The sequence below is a fragment of the Acomys russatus genome, chromosome 6 (genome assembly GCF_903995435.1).
Source record: "Acomys russatus chromosome 6, mAcoRus1.1, whole genome shotgun sequence".
In the NCBI taxonomy this organism is placed as follows: Eukaryota; Metazoa; Chordata; class Mammalia; order Rodentia; family Muridae; genus Acomys; species Acomys russatus.
The window spans coordinates 34178380-34195190 of record NC_067142.1 but is presented as its reverse complement, the minus strand read 5'-3'; the positions used below and the strand labels follow the sequence as shown (position 1 = coordinate 34195190).

General features: G+C 42.5%; 1 protein-coding gene across 4 annotated transcripts in view; it reads left to right on the top strand.

Annotated features, from left to right (window-relative positions):
- Ppp1r12b (protein phosphatase 1 regulatory subunit 12B) overlaps positions 1 to 16811 on the top strand; it is a 202791-nt gene that overhangs the window by 81966 nt on the left and 104014 nt on the right. Inside the window, exons 11-14 of one of the 4 annotated variants that reach the window (XM_051147458.1) lie at positions 1155 to 1237; positions 2345 to 2470; positions 5096 to 5278; positions 9505 to 9687. In XM_051147458.1, coding sequence (XP_051003415.1) covers positions 1155 to 1237; positions 2345 to 2470; positions 5096 to 5278; positions 9505 to 9687 — 575 coding nt within the window. Of the gene's footprint in view, positions 1 to 1154; positions 1238 to 2344; positions 2471 to 2960; positions 3020 to 5095; positions 5279 to 9504; positions 9688 to 16811 lie in introns of those variants that run through there. The other 3 variants (XM_051147459.1, XM_051147454.1, XM_051147455.1) reach the window with 3 other exon arrangements.

Sequence of the window (16811 nt, the reverse complement as noted above, 5' to 3'; positions counted from 1 at the left end):
GAGATCTGATGCCCTCTTTCCGGCCTGCAGGTGTACATACAGAGAGAGCATTCTTCACACACAGGAAAATAGGTTTCCCTTTTGGCTTTTCTTATGTTCATTCTTTCATACTTTCTAATCTAGAGCAAAACAATGACTCAGAGAAAGGGGAACATGGTCCAAATGGTCCTTCTCAATGAGTACCAGGAAACTTACTGTTTGGGTGCTTAGAAGCAAAGTTGAACCTTGACCTTGAATGCAGCTGGACACATTAGCACTTGGTGGTTGGTTGGTTGGTTGGTTGTTAAAAAACAAGACAGGTTGGCCTGGACCTTGCTGTATGGCATCCGCCTTCCAAGAGCTGGAATTCCAGCTGTATACTGCCATACCCTGCCTAGTAGAGTGTTTTAACCTATTTTTCATTTATAGAACTATATGATTAGGCTGACTTCACAAACAGTTCTCCATTCTACTCATCAAAGGAGAATTTGGTTCTAGGTTTACTGGGCTCAGTTAGCGTTCTTCTCTGGGGTCTTCCTTGTTACCACAGCCCTCTTACTGTCTTGCTTTTCTGGAGGTAACTTGAAGGGATGAGGGCTAGCACGTGGGTGAGGTGTTTTGTTGCATGTGTCCCCAAAGAAGTTGCATTTCAAGGAAAAAATAGCTGGAGACTGAATGTGACTGTTGTATGCAGGGTGCTAGCTATGTGGAGCTGCTTGTGGCTTCTCAGGCCCCTTCTCGCTCCCCTCAGAGCTGCTCTTTGTGTACGCTGTGCTGTTTCCTTCACTGGAGCGCTCTGACTTTCCTCTTGAGAATTATTTCCCTCCGTTGTAGGATTTTGATGAAGGAAAGGTAGGAATAAACTTTTGAAAGCTAACCTTTCGTAATACCACTTGAGATAGAATTAAGGATGACTCCGGACATGATAATGTGTAACTCCCGTAAGTCCCACTCCTCCCACCCACCCACACCCCCACTTGAGAGTTAAGGCAAATCTTAGTGTTGCAGCCTTGGCTGGTCCTGAACTTAATTAAATCTTCCTGTTTATATGCCCCATGGGCTGGGATTACACGAGTGCCACTATGCCTAGCAGAGTCCTGCTTTTTTTACCAAAAATGTTTTATGCTATGTCAGTGTTCAACCTTTATCGCATTTTACATGCTTTTGTTTTATAGGAAAAAGAAAACAAAAGCTATTTTAGTACGCTAGCACCCCGGCGGCTCAGCAGCACAAGTGACATTGAAGAGAAGGAGAACAGGTAATCACAGTACATGCCAGAAGATGGTTTCATTCAGTACCTCGGGGCTCGGGGATCTGGCTATTCTTCTGCTTTCCCCACAGGTGTTTTCAGTGCATTATGGATTGCTTGTCCTTCCGCTCAGAATACCTCCCAACCTTTACTCTCTCTCTCTCTCTGCCAGTTCTTCACCCTTTAAATTGTAACTCCAGTTTAGAAATCACTGTCTGTAGGCCCCTGACCCTTCCGAGTATGCATTTTAGTACCCCCGTAAGCTCTGTAAAGGCAACCCATGTCTGTTTTTGTTTCTCAAGCCACTCTGCCATCCCTGGCATACTGCATACCACATATTAAACAAAACATTGAATAGATTGTTTACTTGAAATGGTAGCTTCTAATTTGTAAGGAAGTAAAAATCTAATGCCTTCTTCATCAATTCAAATGAATAATGGAGATTTTAAAATATTGTTACATTTCAAGGCATACCCAAACGAGACCCTCTTTTTCTGAAGGCATGCTATGCTATTCCAGCAGGCACCATCTGGAAGCCTGTTGGAACTGCACTTCAGGCTGTGGCTCAGAGGTGCTGAACCACAATCTGAACTTTAGCAGAATTTCCTCGGTGATTCAAATAGACATTAAAGCTCAAGAGGGCTTTCACTGAGCCTACAGCCTCTACAGCAAAGACCCCAAGTTCTTGTGAGTGCAAAAGGCCTACCCCAGCCCCTTCTGGATATCTTCTTACTGCAGTGCTAAGGAGGCACCCAGCAGCACCCTTACTTCTGTAGTAACCTCATTGACTCTTTTGCACCCTGCCCCTGGGCACTAGTACAAGGTGCTTCTTAAGTGAGAGTAACAAATGACACAAAAAAAAGTCCCTCATCACAAAAGGGTGAGGGGCCTTTGATGGGAGGTATAATTCGCTACCTGTTGGAATGAGTTGGCTTTCATGTTGATAGAAGAAAGGCAAAATTAGTATAGGAAACAGGTATAGAAAAGAGGATCACTGGGAAAATGTGCCTGCTTCTTTAGCTGGTTCAGTTTTCCTCTGGCTTTTTTTCTCTGTTTACAGTCCAAATTGTTGGTAGGAATGAGTGTTTTGCTGTCTTGTCTTTCCTGCCTCTACAGAGAGTCAGCTGTTAATCTAGTGAGAAGTGGCTCCCACACCAGGCAGCTATGGAGGGATGAAGCAAAGGGAAGTGAAACCCCGCAGACAGCTGCTCCTCCCACCTATGTGTCAACATACTTGAAAAGGTACCAGCTGCAGAGGGGTGGGAGGCGGTCATCCTTCGCTCTGATCATAGGAATATGGGTAACGGTTGCATGCTTTTTATATCCAGGTAGCACCACAGAAATGAATGGCTTTTAGATTTCTTGGGATCAACATTTTCACTAATTTAAAATTAATTGTTCTCTTAATAACTGAGTTACAGTAAACTGATTCCAGTCCCCACCACAGACCCAACTTTACAACCCTCCCTCTTGGCCCTATTAAAATTTCAGTCTAAAGTGGCATCTAGAGATCTCTGGGGAAGATGGAATTTATACACTCTTGCCTAGTCTTGGCTTTCCCTCTTCTAAAACTAGAGTAGTTTTCATCACCAATTATGCTTGGGGGTGAGAGTGGGAGGGGCACGGCAGGGTGGTGAGGAGTGGGAAATGGGAGTAGTTTTCTGTTGGATTTAAGACATTTCATATTGAGCCTGTTACTTTAGGGACTTGAGTTGTTTTTGTTCTTCTATGACTTTACTGGCCCTCAGATCCATCAAGATGTGCAACTCGCGAGTTTGGTGTGCAGAGAAGGTACATGGTTCCTTTGGTCTCATCTGTACTCTCTTTCCTGCACTTGTTTTCTCTGCTTGCACAAGCTAGCCGGCAAGCACAGCACCTCTGCCAGAACCATTCAGCCACAAGAGACACTTAATAATATTTTCATTTGGATTTTGCTGCTGATGTAGAAGAATCTGTTTTTCATTGCTTACTCTGAATTCTTTCTTCACTTCCACTTTTAACCCTTCCAGCTGCCGCCTCCTGCCTTCATCGTGAGGCTTTGGCTAAGGCTATGAGAGCAGATTAGTTGTCTGTCGTCAAAACAATTTCTACCTGACAGGTAGTCAATGCTGGAACATGGGGAATAAGCTCTAATGGACACAGACAGCGCTGCCTCTAATACTTCAGTTCTATAGGGACATCCTCAGAAAGGTCTTGACTTGGAAGTATACAAGCCCAGTTCAGTGATCTCAATGGCTATTTTATTTTGTGTATTTATATAGGCAGGGCCTCATGGAGCCTAAGATGACCTTGAACTCTGTGTGTAGCCTAAAGTAACCTTGGAATTTTGATCTACCTGACTCCACATCCTAAGTGCTGAGACTGCAGGCACATGTCACTACAACACATTTATGAGACTAGGAATTGACCCAGGGCCTTCTGCACGCCAGGCAGGGCCTTCTGCACACCAGGCAGGGCCTTCTGCACGCCAGGCAGGGCCTTCTGCACGCCAGGCAGGGCAAGCATACTACCAACTGAGCTACAGCCAAGCCTACCGACTATTATACAAATCAAGTGTTTGGAGTTTTTTGAGCGTGTCACCTATTTCTCTTACAGAGAAATACCTTGATTCACCAAGATACATTACTATTTCTTACAATCAAATCCAATATCCAAGAAAACTTTTCTAAGAGAATTAAGTTCTCGAGGTAGGAAATAGAAAATTTCAATTTAGTTTCCATGCGTGGAGTTCTTTGGGCATGAGGTTGCTGATGTTCATGACCCAAACTGTCAGCAGATGGGTTTGAATGAATGGCTTTGGTTTGATGTAGTTTGGATAACATTATAGTGAACACAAAAGAGGACTGCAAATTGTGCTTAATTACATGAGCACTTTTTGGGAAAAGAGCTATAATTTACTTGATGTCTTAGATTTCCAGTGCTCATTTTCTGTGACCCTACAGTGATTTTCCCAAGAAGAGAGATTTGTATGGCATCACCGTTTGAAAAGAACGTGCAAGGAGGGATCCCTCATCCCCTGCTGTGCCGAGCTTTGGTCTTCTTCACTTTCTCTGTATCATCTCTCGTATTCAGCCAGGAACTAGTCTTGTACAGCCCAGTAAAATGCCTCTTTTCTAGTGACGTTTTCACAGCTTTTGTCATCGCGTGTCCCCACCACCCCAACTAGTGTTTCAATGCTATTACAGTCAGAAAGCACCATTACACACTCCTAACCCAAATAATGTTTTGCTGCAGTTGAGGTAGTCCTTACTGTCTTCAGATGAAAACAAACAAAACCGCTTGCCTTCCCCCCCTCCCCACTTATTATTTTGTAGGCTTAAAAGTTTAAATCCTCCCTAAGACGTTTTTCTTTAAGCTAAATGACTGCAGCTCTCAGGCCATTTTCCCCCCCACGTAGCTCCCTTCTCTCCTTTACTTTTTTGTTTTAAGTTTTAGACCTCCCCAATTCTTGGGTCTTCTGGCTTTGCAGCATTACTTCTCTGTCGTGTAGGTGGTTGTGTTGCATGATTTGGGGCCTTAGGTCTGTGGGGATTTTTTTTCTTCTTCTAATAATAGTCTCTTGTCATGTACTCTGTTTTCTTGCTTTCTCTTGTTGAATGCCACCTCTCCTCCTCTATTCTTTTGGATGATAAAATTTAAAAAAAAAAATCATCCTTCAAAGAGTGATGACTTCCTCACTCTTGGATGATTGCCTGCTTGCTGCTGGAGCCCCAGCTCTGGCTGGAGTTAGCTCTGCACTTCCTGGTTGCCATGCCATCTCTTTGGCCTACCTTCCTTTCATGTGCACAATCTGGGTGGGAAGGTGGTGTTGGGAAATGGTGGGTGAGCAGCATGTCCTGAAGAAAGTGACCATGTGCTGTTTTGCAGTGCTTCATTTGGTAAAAGTAGTGACCCCACCAGTCCCTACATTTCAGCCAATCGCAATTCATCTCCTGCTACCTCACCCATTACCATTGGTTCATCTACCTCTCGGGGCAGCCAGTGGCAACCTGCCTCTTCTTGCCCTGCACCAGTCAGTACAAACACTACTGCACCTGTGCAACATGTCAGGTAAGGCTTCTCGGGAGCCATTCGAGTTGCATCGTCACAGTTAACGCTTTTGGAAACACAAACAAGATTTGATGCAAAGAGGCTTTGTCAGTCAGTATAGGAGCAAGTTTAAACCCCAGAATTTAATGAAGATACTTTTGTGTTGACTTCCTGGCCAACAGTTGCTTATTGAATAAAACTGGATTCACACCATTGTCTTGATGTTCCAGGGTCAGTGTAGCATGAATTGCTTTCCGTTCTCAGCCACTTTTCCGGTTGTGATTACAGTTTTAGAGTCAGACCCATGATGGTGAATTATGTATTAAAACTTCTGCTTTATTTTATATACTAATGTTCTAGTAAAAATCTTATGCATTTAGTCATTTGGAAGACGACATACAAACTCAGATTAGATGAAAAGCTAATTCATGTTCCAAAAACCTCCTTACAGTCTTCGGAGGAATGCTAATTAGTATCCATTTGGGAACACTATGAGAAGAGAGAGGTTTGTGTTTGCAGAAACTGTTCTGGGAGCAGATCTTTCTGGTTTTTCCATTCATTTAAAGGTACCATGGCAGAGTGTCATTGTGAAAGCACAACAGAACTTCAGTTCCTTTATGCTTTGTTTATTTGGTTTATTTGGAAGCTGGGCCTCACAATGTAGGCCTGGATGGCTTCAGCGTCACTAAGTAAGCCAGGTTAGCTTTGAACTGAGAGATCTGCCTCATAAATGCTGGGATTAGACAAGTACCACCACACTCGGCTGACACCCTCACACACACACTTAATATATGTGTGTGTGTGTGTGTGTGTGTGCCTGCTTGTCTGTATGTGTACCACATGTGTACAGTGCCTGATGAGGCCAAAAAAGGGTACCAGACCTCTTGTAACTGCATTGTCTGGTGGTTGTGAGCCGCCTGTAGTAGGCACTGAAAACGAAACCAGGGTCTTCTGCATGAGCGTTGCATGCTCTTCACCAGAGCATTTTCCCAGCCATTAGTTGCACTTTGCAGTACAGGTTTTTACCCTGTCCTGGGTGTTGGAGGAGGCTGTTTTGATAGGGTTGTTGCTAGAACACCTGTTATGGTGGTGCTTGGTTGATGTTTACCTGTTTACTAGATTTCTTTCCATGAACCAAATAGTCATCATTAATTTGGTTAGAAAGCAGTATTTTATAATGCATTGTCATTAATACTGGAATAATTATGTGGAAATTTCAGGCTTGTGATTCTAATAATGGCATGTATAGTTGCATAGAAATTTATTAGATTCCTATAATAGTACAGCTACATTGGCATTCTGTATACTGTCACTAAAGGTGAAGAATCCAGACAGGAAGATGGAAGCTTGACTTGGTGGTTAGCACTTGCTTAGCATGCCTAAGGCCCTGGGTTCAACACACAGCAGTGAGGGGCTCACATAGATGAAACTGGGGAAGTTTTCGTTGAACCCTACTTTGTGGCAGGCACTGGACTAGTTTCTCTGCAAAATGCATCTGTGCGCTAGGACTTGGTTTATTCACATGTAGCAATAAATTCCTATAATATTGCTGTAAGTGTGATAAGGCTTCTTTTTTCTTAAAAGTAAGAAATCCCAGAAACAAGGCCAGCACAATAACTCCAAAGTCATTAAAAGAGCCAGAGCTTTTTCTTTACACCGTGGATTCTGTTTCTGAGGCTTGCCTCACTGTGCAGAATGACTGCTGGAGCTCTCACCATGCTGGCTGCATTCTGGGTAGGAAGTAACAGACAAGAGGGAAGCTGACAAAGACAGACATTTTCAGAAACGTTAGCTCTAGGCTATGTCTCTTGGGACATTTCAGGCATCTGGAAGACCTTGGAAGATGTGGATTCTTGGTAACTACAATGTTGCCCTAGCAAATACAGAGCACCCAGGGCTGGAGACATGGCTCCATGGGAAAAGGACCTTGCATCAAGCCTGACATCCCTGGATCTCACATAGTCAAAGGAAAGCACTGAAATTGCCTTCTGACCTCCACAAGCACGTCTGCATGTGTGCAATACCTGACCCACACACAGCAAATAAATGTAAAAAAATTATAATCTCAAAGATAAAAAATAACTTAAAAATATATAGGGCACCTGTTAGGAAGGTAAGGTAAGGAAGGTCAGGTAACTCCTGCCTTGGGCATTTATAGTTTCATAAGTAGCCCTCTGGTATATTAAGTATTGTATGTATTTTAAAATGAGGAATGCAAACCAAAAGCTTAATTATCTGCCCAGATCACACAGCCATTAGGGAACTGAAACAGGTTTTACATACAAATTAGCTCATGTAAAACCCACCCTTTTGGTCACATTTTGTTTATACTGAGCTTATATTTTATTCTGGGCACTATTTAAGTGTTGTGCATACATTATTTTGTCTCATCATCATGAGAACTCTGCATGATGCAGTATTATTTTCCATATTTTACAGATGAAGAGATCAGATCTTTAAGTAGGTTGAGTGTTAGCACCATGTGGCTCCATTATGTGGCTTCTGCTCTTGCTGTGGAGCTTTCCTGGCTGCTCTGAGCAGCCTGCTTATGAACTTACAGCGTGTTTCAAAATAATAGTAAAGTCCTACTGGACAGCAAAGTAAAGTAAAATTTATGCCATTTCAACAGTCTAACAAATTACAAGTCTAGCAGGATGGCTCAGCAAATAAAGATACTTGGGGCATAGACCTGGCAACCTGAGTTTGATCCCCAGAATCCATGTAAAGGAAGGAGAGAGTCAACTCCACAAAGTTGTCCTTTGACCTCTTTACATATACATGTGCGCACGCGCGCGCGCGCGCGCGCACACACACACACACACACACACACACACACACACTAATAAGTAGTCTTTAAAAAAGAAAATGCAGAAAAGCCAGAGCACATTAACCCCCAAAGAAACTTGAGTAAGTTTTTGTTAAGTACAAATGTTTTTGTTTCTGTTTTTGATGGAGAGGTGGACTCTGTTTCCCAGACTGGTCTTAACTCTTGGGTTTACAGAATCTTCCTGCCCCAGCCTCCTAGTATTGAGAGTTACAGGTACACACAGTTCTCTAGGTTGGCCCCACATTTCTTATGGCCATTCTTCTTGTTAATTTAATTAGTACTTCCTGTATACTAATAAATCTAAGAAATTATTTATCTCCAACTTTTTAGATGAGAAAATGAACATAAAATATCACTTTATTTGAGGTTTTAATTGCTTCTGGAGAAGTAGTTTATATATTTTTAGATATAGCTTTTTTCTTCAAAAGTGTTATATTTTTATGCATTTCTTAATGCCATGTTTAGACTTTATGATTTGATTACCTCTTTTCTACTTATCCTAATAATGTGATTATTTGGAAGTAAACATTTCTGATAATAATTGTGAGTAGGTGAAAAACAGATTTTTAACGTTCATGCTTTTCATTGCTTCTCCCATCTCTGCAAGTATCAATTTTGGATCTCTGTTACCCCAGCAACAAGCTGTGACATCACAAATGATAGCTTTTTGGGTGGAGAGCCAATGGTTGCTCCTGACTCTTTGTTAAGAAACAAAGATCTTATTTTCACATAAGTGACTTTAATTACACAGCTTGCTGTTGCAGTCTGTAGTTAAGGTTACATATAGAGTCCTGCTCGACTTCTGTTTCAGTTTCTTAGGTAGCTATGAATATAGAGAATTAGGTGCCTGACTAAAAGGAAAAAGACTGCAGCTGCTGGACTAGGTGAGAGAGAACCACATAGGCTGAGGTTGTAGAATGCTTTTCAAATGGATAATTCAAGAAGATGATCATCATCAAACCTAGGCTGAGGACTGCCACAAAGACTTCCCCTGCCAAGAATTGAGGGACAGGTGGAGACTTTATATCGTAAGTGATTTTAGTGTCTTTTTCACCTGTGGTGAGATCCTGTCTCTTTGTGCATGTGTGGAGGGAGGTCAGGTGGCAATGAGTCATTTAAGACACTCTTGCGTATGTCGCTACCTTGCCTCGTGCCACGGCTGATTTTTGTTTGTTTGTTTTTTAATCTCATGCAAAAAAAAAAAAAAACCCTATAAAATATTAAGTCCTTGGGAGAAGATGTCAGACTAAATGTATAATCATACTGTTCCAATATTTAAGAGCTCAGAATTAACAAACCAACAAACAAAATCTGAGCAAGAAGATTCTCATTAGACCTATGCCTCCTTTCTCTGGGCCAGGGTTCTGTTGTACACTGTGCCTGACCATTCTCCTTTTGCTCCTGTCTTCCTTAATTTCAGGACTCCTTACAAATCCCAGGCTGACTCGGCAGCAGAAAAGACAACAGACAGTGTCTCTTCCAGTACTCCACTGTGTGTGATCACCAACCGCCCTGCACCAAGCACTGCCAATGGGGTTCCAGCTGCCACAGTGTTCTCCTCCACTGGAATAGACTCCTCTGTGGAAGGCCGAGAGAAGAGAAGGTACAAGGTTGTTGATGCATTTTCAGGCCTCTGCTGTGAGATAAGAGACAGAAAAATGGGTATGAAGCCTTTGACCCAAGCTCAGATAGGTCTTAATTTTACTGTCTGGTTATGTCTTAGCTTGGGAGTTTTCCTGTGGTGGAGGTCTTATTTCTGACTGTTTAACATTATGTTGTGTGTATAGTCAGAGCTCTTTTTTTTCTATTTTTCTTATAATTGACAGGCATATTTTTGCCTTTTGTGATGGGGAGAAGCACAGGGAAAGAGCCTTTGTTTTGTTCTGAGTTTTCTGTGATCACTTCATGCAGCAAAGTAATACTGTGATAAAAAGCTCAAAGAAGCAGCGCTGGGCGTATGTGAGCAGAATACCAGGAAGGAAATGAGCATTTATGGTGATGTGGGATTGTGGCTCGCTTGCCTGCAGTTGTTGAGACTTGCTGTGCTTCCCCAGGCTGGCTATGATCCCTTGGTCCTCTTGCTTTGGCTTGCCTGAGACTAGGGGCACAGACGGTTACTATCATGCAGCAATTTTAGAGAGACATTCTGAGAGAGCAGATGTCGATCCACATGAGACAGATTCGTAGAAGAGCAGAAGTTTTCAGTTGTTAGGATTAAGGGACTGTGGACGGTGTAATGAAACAAAGAGCTGTTGACATTATCTTGAGCTTGAAGCCGTATAAAACCCAGTATACGTGGAAGGAAGACTCAGGCTATGGTATCGGTTTTCTAAGACTAGAAAAAGAGACAGACCTTTATCAAGATTTAGATTTTTAGTTTGACTTATTTTTCTACTTCTCACAGTCTGTGTGTGTGTGAGAAGCCAGGATGCTATCTAAAAAATACAGTACCGAACTTTTTAGTTCTTTGTTCATTGTGAAGACAACCTAAAGTACACATTTTGAGAAAGGAGAAGATGTGTATTTAAAATAGCACTTGCTTGTTATTTTTCTTTCCAAAAAATTAAAAAATCAATTATCTGGACTAAAAGGTCTCTGAGCCAATAGTTACCCTCTCTTCTTAAACACACATCTGTATGTGTATGTGTGCATGCATGAGTGCATGCCTACATGAGTGCCTGTGTGTGTACGTGCATGCCGTGTGTGATGCTGGTGCCCTTGGAGGCCAGAAGAAGGGATCAGATACCTTGGAGCTAAGAGTTACAGGAGGTTTTGAGCCTCCCTGACATGAGTGCTAGGACTCAAGTTCAAGTCCTCTGGAGGAGCAGCAAGTGTTCCTAAGAGTTGAGTCACTCTTAAGGGCTGAGCTATGCCCTCAGTTGTTCTCTTTTAATTGGCTTCTAGCCAAGGAAATAGTATAAGCCAGTCTTGAATGTGTAATGCTTGTGTATTTACTCTACTGAGCAGAGAAGTGCCATTTGCTTCATTTGAGAACCTACAGAGCAGTCTTTTCATTAGCTGAAAAAGAAGTCACTGTAACAAACGTTTCTTAGAGCAGGAGATATGACTCAACTGGTAAAGTGGTTTTTGTGCAATTATGAGGATCATTACCATCCTGGTGACAGCAAGACACAGCATCTCCACTTGGAGGAGGCAGAAGTAGGCAGTTTTGGAACTTCACTGAACAGGCAGCATGGCCAATCCATGGCCACCTGGTTCAGTGAGAGACCCTGTCTCCAAAAGTTAGAGTCGAGAGGTAGTTAAGGAAGACACCTCCCCTCACACACAACTATTTGTGAATATGCACATATTCACACAAATCCATACACCCACATCTCCCCCCCACCCCCCTCCCACAGTGTTTCTTAAGCTGAGAGAAGTGAAACAAGTTAGCTCATTAAGATGATGATCCTCGCAAAGATGAGGAAGCCATACTGTTTTCACACTGTATTGAGCTGCTGCATCCATTGGCGACTCATAGAGAGCCACTGCCTCTGTGGATGTCATGACCTACAGCAGGTAAGACAGCACCTAGTACAGATTCTGATTCTGTTTCAGCTGTTTCGTCAGTCCTCAGGTATCCACTGAGCACCTTCTACTTAACAAATAGGACGACCAGGATACATTTCCTCAAGAAGTAGTAGCCATAAGAATTAATAACTAGTTGGGCGTGGGTGGTAGACACCTTTAATCTCAGCACTTGGGAGACAGAGGAGATCTGTGAGTTCCAGGCCAGCCAGCGATAAGCAGTGGAACCCTGTCTGCATAAAACAAACAAAAGAATTAAAAAGACGAGACATTAGTGACCTGGAAGTATGCTGTATCAAGATGCATGAATACTAGGTTTTGGTGCCTCTTAGAGGAGCATGAAGTGGGCTGGAGAGATGGTTCAGTGTGTGTTGCTCTCGCAGAGAAGGCAGTCTCTACTCTCAGCACTCACATGGTGACTTGCAACCACCCTGACTCCAGTCCCAGGGGACCATGGCCCTCTTCTGCTTCCACGGGCACCAGACACACACAGTGTTCACATACATATATTCAGGCCAAACATTCATACACATAAAGACTGGCACGAGGAAAATAAGTAGAAATGACACTAGACCAAGAGCTGTTGGTCACTTGTTATGTATTAACTTTCATTCTTTTCAAAATCTTGGTTGCTGCTGTTCCCAGGAATCACATTAAGCCTAAGTAGTACATAAGTGAACTAGACAAATACGATACGAACCTAAAGGAAGCATATGTGCTGGTAAAGATCACAAGTGTTAATAATCACCTCTGTGATACATACGGTGTACGTTATTAATCTGAAAATTGAAAAAGGTTCCAAATTCCACACATATACAAAACTGGTTTTGTTTGTGTTTCTTGAAGAACAGGTCTTGCTGTGTCTTTCTGGCTGGTCTGGTGCTTACTATATAGCCCAGACCTCTTGCCTCAGCCTCCTTAGTTCTAGGATTACATATGCCACCATACCTGACTTCCTATACAAAACTATTTTTATGAGTAACATAACCTCATGTTCTGTGTATGGTGGATGTGTCAGTTTTGGACCCTGTGAAAAGCATCTTCGAGAAACCATTTAACAGGGGGACAGTTTATATTGCTCATGCTTCAGAAATTGCAGTTCATGGCCAGCAGCTTTATTTTTCTGTGCCTTTGGTGAGGTAAAACACCATGGTGGAGGGATGGACGAGCAAAGCTGCTCATGTCTGGCAACCAGGAGGGCAGAGAGCAACAGAGGCCGTGGACTAGAACAATATAGCTCCTGAGAATGTCCCTCCAGTGATCAATTCCACTAATGAAGCCACACCTCTGAATGTCTGCAACACTGAGCCGTCCTGATCCCACACTGCTCAGTTGTTGGGCCTATTAGCTGGAGACCACGTCTTCAATACAGGAGCATGTTGTGGGGGACACACCATATGAAACATAAAGCAATCTTATGTTTAGATATGGATTTCTTAGCCCAAAATAACTCGTTATGTTTAATCTCAAATTTTGAAAAAAAAAAAAATCAAAATCTAATATGCTTCTGATCCCTAGCAGTTTGGTTAAGAGATGCTCAGCCTATACCATAAAGAGGTAGTGTGTGAGTTATGAATGGTGTATTACAGAAATCTGCTCCTGAGCACTTCCCCTAGGGGACTCCCGAAGGTTCTCAGGAAGAGTGTGATGCTTAGACAAAGGTCTGTGGGATAAGTAGCAGCGAGGGGAAAAACTTTTTATTTAAGATTTATTTTATTTTATGTGTATGAGCATTTGGTCTGCATGTATATGTATGTATACCACATATGTGCCTGGTACCCAGAAAGTCAGAGGAGAGTGTTGGATCCCCTAGAACTGGAGTTATAGGTAGCTGTGAACCACCATGTGAACACTGGGAATTGAACCTGGATCCTTTGCAAGGGCAACAAGTGCTCTTAACCTCTGAGCCATCTCTCCAGCCCCTAGGGATGAAGCAGAGTTGTGGCAGTTGAAAAGACGTAAGTAAGTAATAAGAGCAGTGAGATTGTTTGGAGGAAATTCCAAGGTTTATAACTAAGTGAAGTATGGGGGAGAGTGGCTTAAGATGAGGCATGAGGAGGAGGAAGGAGGCATCTTCCAGCCAGTGATGAGGACTTAGGATTTATATCCTACAAACCATAATTAGCCAGTAGAATTTCTACAACAGTTTTATAGAGACACAATTAATATACCATATAATTGCACATTTAAAGGGGCATGATTGGTTGTTTATTTTTGTAATTATTTATTTTATGTGTGTGAATGTTTGCCTGAATGAATGCACATATGTCCATCACATACCTGTCTGGTGCCTGTGGAGGCTATAATTAGGGCATTCGATCCTTGGAACTGGACTTAGAGGAACTTGGAGCCATTGTGATGGTTGGGAGCCATCATGTAGGTGCTAAGAACTGAACCTGGGCCCTCTGTAAGATCAGCAAACGCTCTCAACCACTGAGCCATCTCTCCATCCAAAGACATTGGTTTTTAGAATATGGACCCAATAAGTGTAACTGTTAGCACAGTGAATTTTGAACATTCTTATTCCCTAAAAGGGAAATTGAATGCCTATTTCCCTCATCTCTTTATACCCCGTTCTTTACAATCTAAGCAACCCCGATAATATTTTCTGTTTTTCTTATTTTCAACCTTTCATATAAATGTAAACAAGATGAGAGTTTATGACTGGCCTCTTTCTAGTACATTTTTGAAGCGCATCCATGTTGAGGCAGGTATCAGGACTTTATTCCTTTTTTGTAGACCATCGTTCGGTGTTGTTTGCCTGTTCATAAACTGATGACATTTGGGTGAATGATGTCTCTATAAACATTTGCGTGTAGATTTTTGTGTGGACGTATTTCTCAGGTATATACCTAGTAGTGGATTTTGTAGGCAATATGCCACTAGACAATTTTAAACTTGAAGTATCTTGAGTTCTTTTTCTTTTTTTAAGGTTCTGGCTTTTCAACTCTGCCTGAAGCTATGAAATAGGACAGAATGGGTAATAATGAGTGTGAGGTGACTAGTAAGGAAACTGTTTTAGAAGAAAGGCACATAAGGCACATCAGGCTTGCACTGGGGATGGAGAAAAATGAAGGTGCTAAAATCTATTTATCACACTTAATAATTTGTAGAAAGGGAGCAGATGAATGCCATGCACGTGTGTGGAGGCTAGAGGGCAACCCACAGAAGTTGCCTCTCTCCTTCCAGCAGGTGGGGCCTGGGACTTGCACTCAGGTTGTCAGGGTTGGTGGCCAAGATTATTGCTATATTTATATGTAGCGCTGTGGATATAGAGGCTCAGACTTTCACTGTCACATGTGATGTCGGACATATGTAGCTGAGACTTGTAGCCAAGAACTTATATCAAGCTCGAACTCTAGAAGAGCTGTACAACTCACGAGAAGTGTAGATTACAAACCCTGCCTCCAGGAAATGAAAAGGAAGAGGATCTACTCAAGGATCTGGGTGGGGAAAGAGAAGTAATTGGAGGAAAACAATACTACACAGAGAATTTGGAATCCCAAGTTGTAAGTTTAACATAGAAGCCAGGCCTTTACCCTTGAAAGCCCGCAGCCCTGGCACAGGCACATAGTGTTATAAGTGAGTAGTCTTGTTAAATGGAGACTTGCATATGAGCATCTAACCTCATCTAATGAAAGACTGCCACATGCCAGGCAAAAGATTAAAGTTACATCATCAAAGAGAAAGAGCCTGTTTCCTGATCTTGAGTACTGACAATCTGTTCTGGGAAGGCAACCAATCAAATCAAATACTATCGTGTAATTTATAAGCTCGATGAAAGAGAAATGTAGAAATTGGTACTGGAGAGATGGCTCAGCAGTTAAAGAGCACTTTCTACTCTGGAAAAGGACCCAAATTTGGTCCCCAGCAGCTTACAACCTCTTATAAGGGCAGCTCCGTGGGATCTAATGTCCTTTTTAGATTCAAAGGGTAACTGCACTCATGTGCACATACACACATACACACATGCACACACATACATGGTTAATGTATAAATTTCTGTAAGAATGTGAAGGAGGGGAATCTGAATCAGACTGTGTCGGTGCCTGGGAAGTGACTAAAGGCAACTGGGCATAATGAGTAGCAACGGAGGGGGATAATTTAGAGGAAACATAAGAAATTCATGAAACAACCAACCTTCCTAGCCCTGAAGCTGGGAAAGGCGAGATCACTGTAGCACTTCCGGAAGTGTCTTCTATGAAAACAGGTTTAGAAGAAGAAGGGAGTGGAGCGGAGCGAGATGAACTGGGAAAACAGTAGATTAAGCGAAGTTAAACAGGCTCATTCAAAAGCCTTCTCTGGCCATCTGAGAAGAGTGATCGTTGGGCAGAGAAGGGGTTGGAAATGCGTAGAATGTAGCATGTCCCCAATAGGGTTGTTTTTACCTTGCAGAAACCCCCAAATTAATATTCCACTGGATGGTCTCTGGAAGTTGTGGAGCTAGAGAAGTAGGTAGGAACCAAATCAAGCCAGTTTTTGTCTGTGGTATGTTAAGAAACTTGGTCTTCTGTTCTCAGCGCTGTGGAATGCCATAGTAGAATTTTCAGTAGGGGAATGACTTGATCACATAAAACGTATCATTTAAGTCTTTACAGAATTAAAGTCATTTAGTTTCCTCCACTAGATGAGCATGAACTAAAAGGGAAAAAACATCAGATGTTTTGAAACAGCTAAATTTTTCTTCTGAAAAAGCATGCCGAGTGATAATTCTTCTCTTTTGAAACTTCGGCTGTCTCTATAATCAGCTCATTGTGGAAGTGTTTTGACTCCTGCAGGGAAACCATGATGGGGCCTTGAAGGCCTCATTCACAGGTCCAATTTGAAACAATTAGCAGCGTTGGGATAAATGGGGATTAGAAACAGGCCGCAGTGGGACTTAAGCAGTAGAAAGCCACCGCTCAGAAATAATCTCCATTTGTCTGGTAACTGAAGCGCTTAGACTGGGGAGTGGGACTTAGCACCCCATGTCACAGCTGGCTCTCCCCTGAGGGTTTGTTTCGAGGAAGGGATAGTGTGTGTGTGTATAGGACCGGCCAGCAATCAGTGTCGGCTTTATCCCTCCGGCACTGGATCTGGACTCAGTTGACCACTGACATATTGTTAAATGAACAAAGCCAGGTGCAAAGGATGTGTTATGATACCAAATAAACACAGCAATATTACCACTGTTTTGGAGGGGTGTGGGGAATTCTGCTT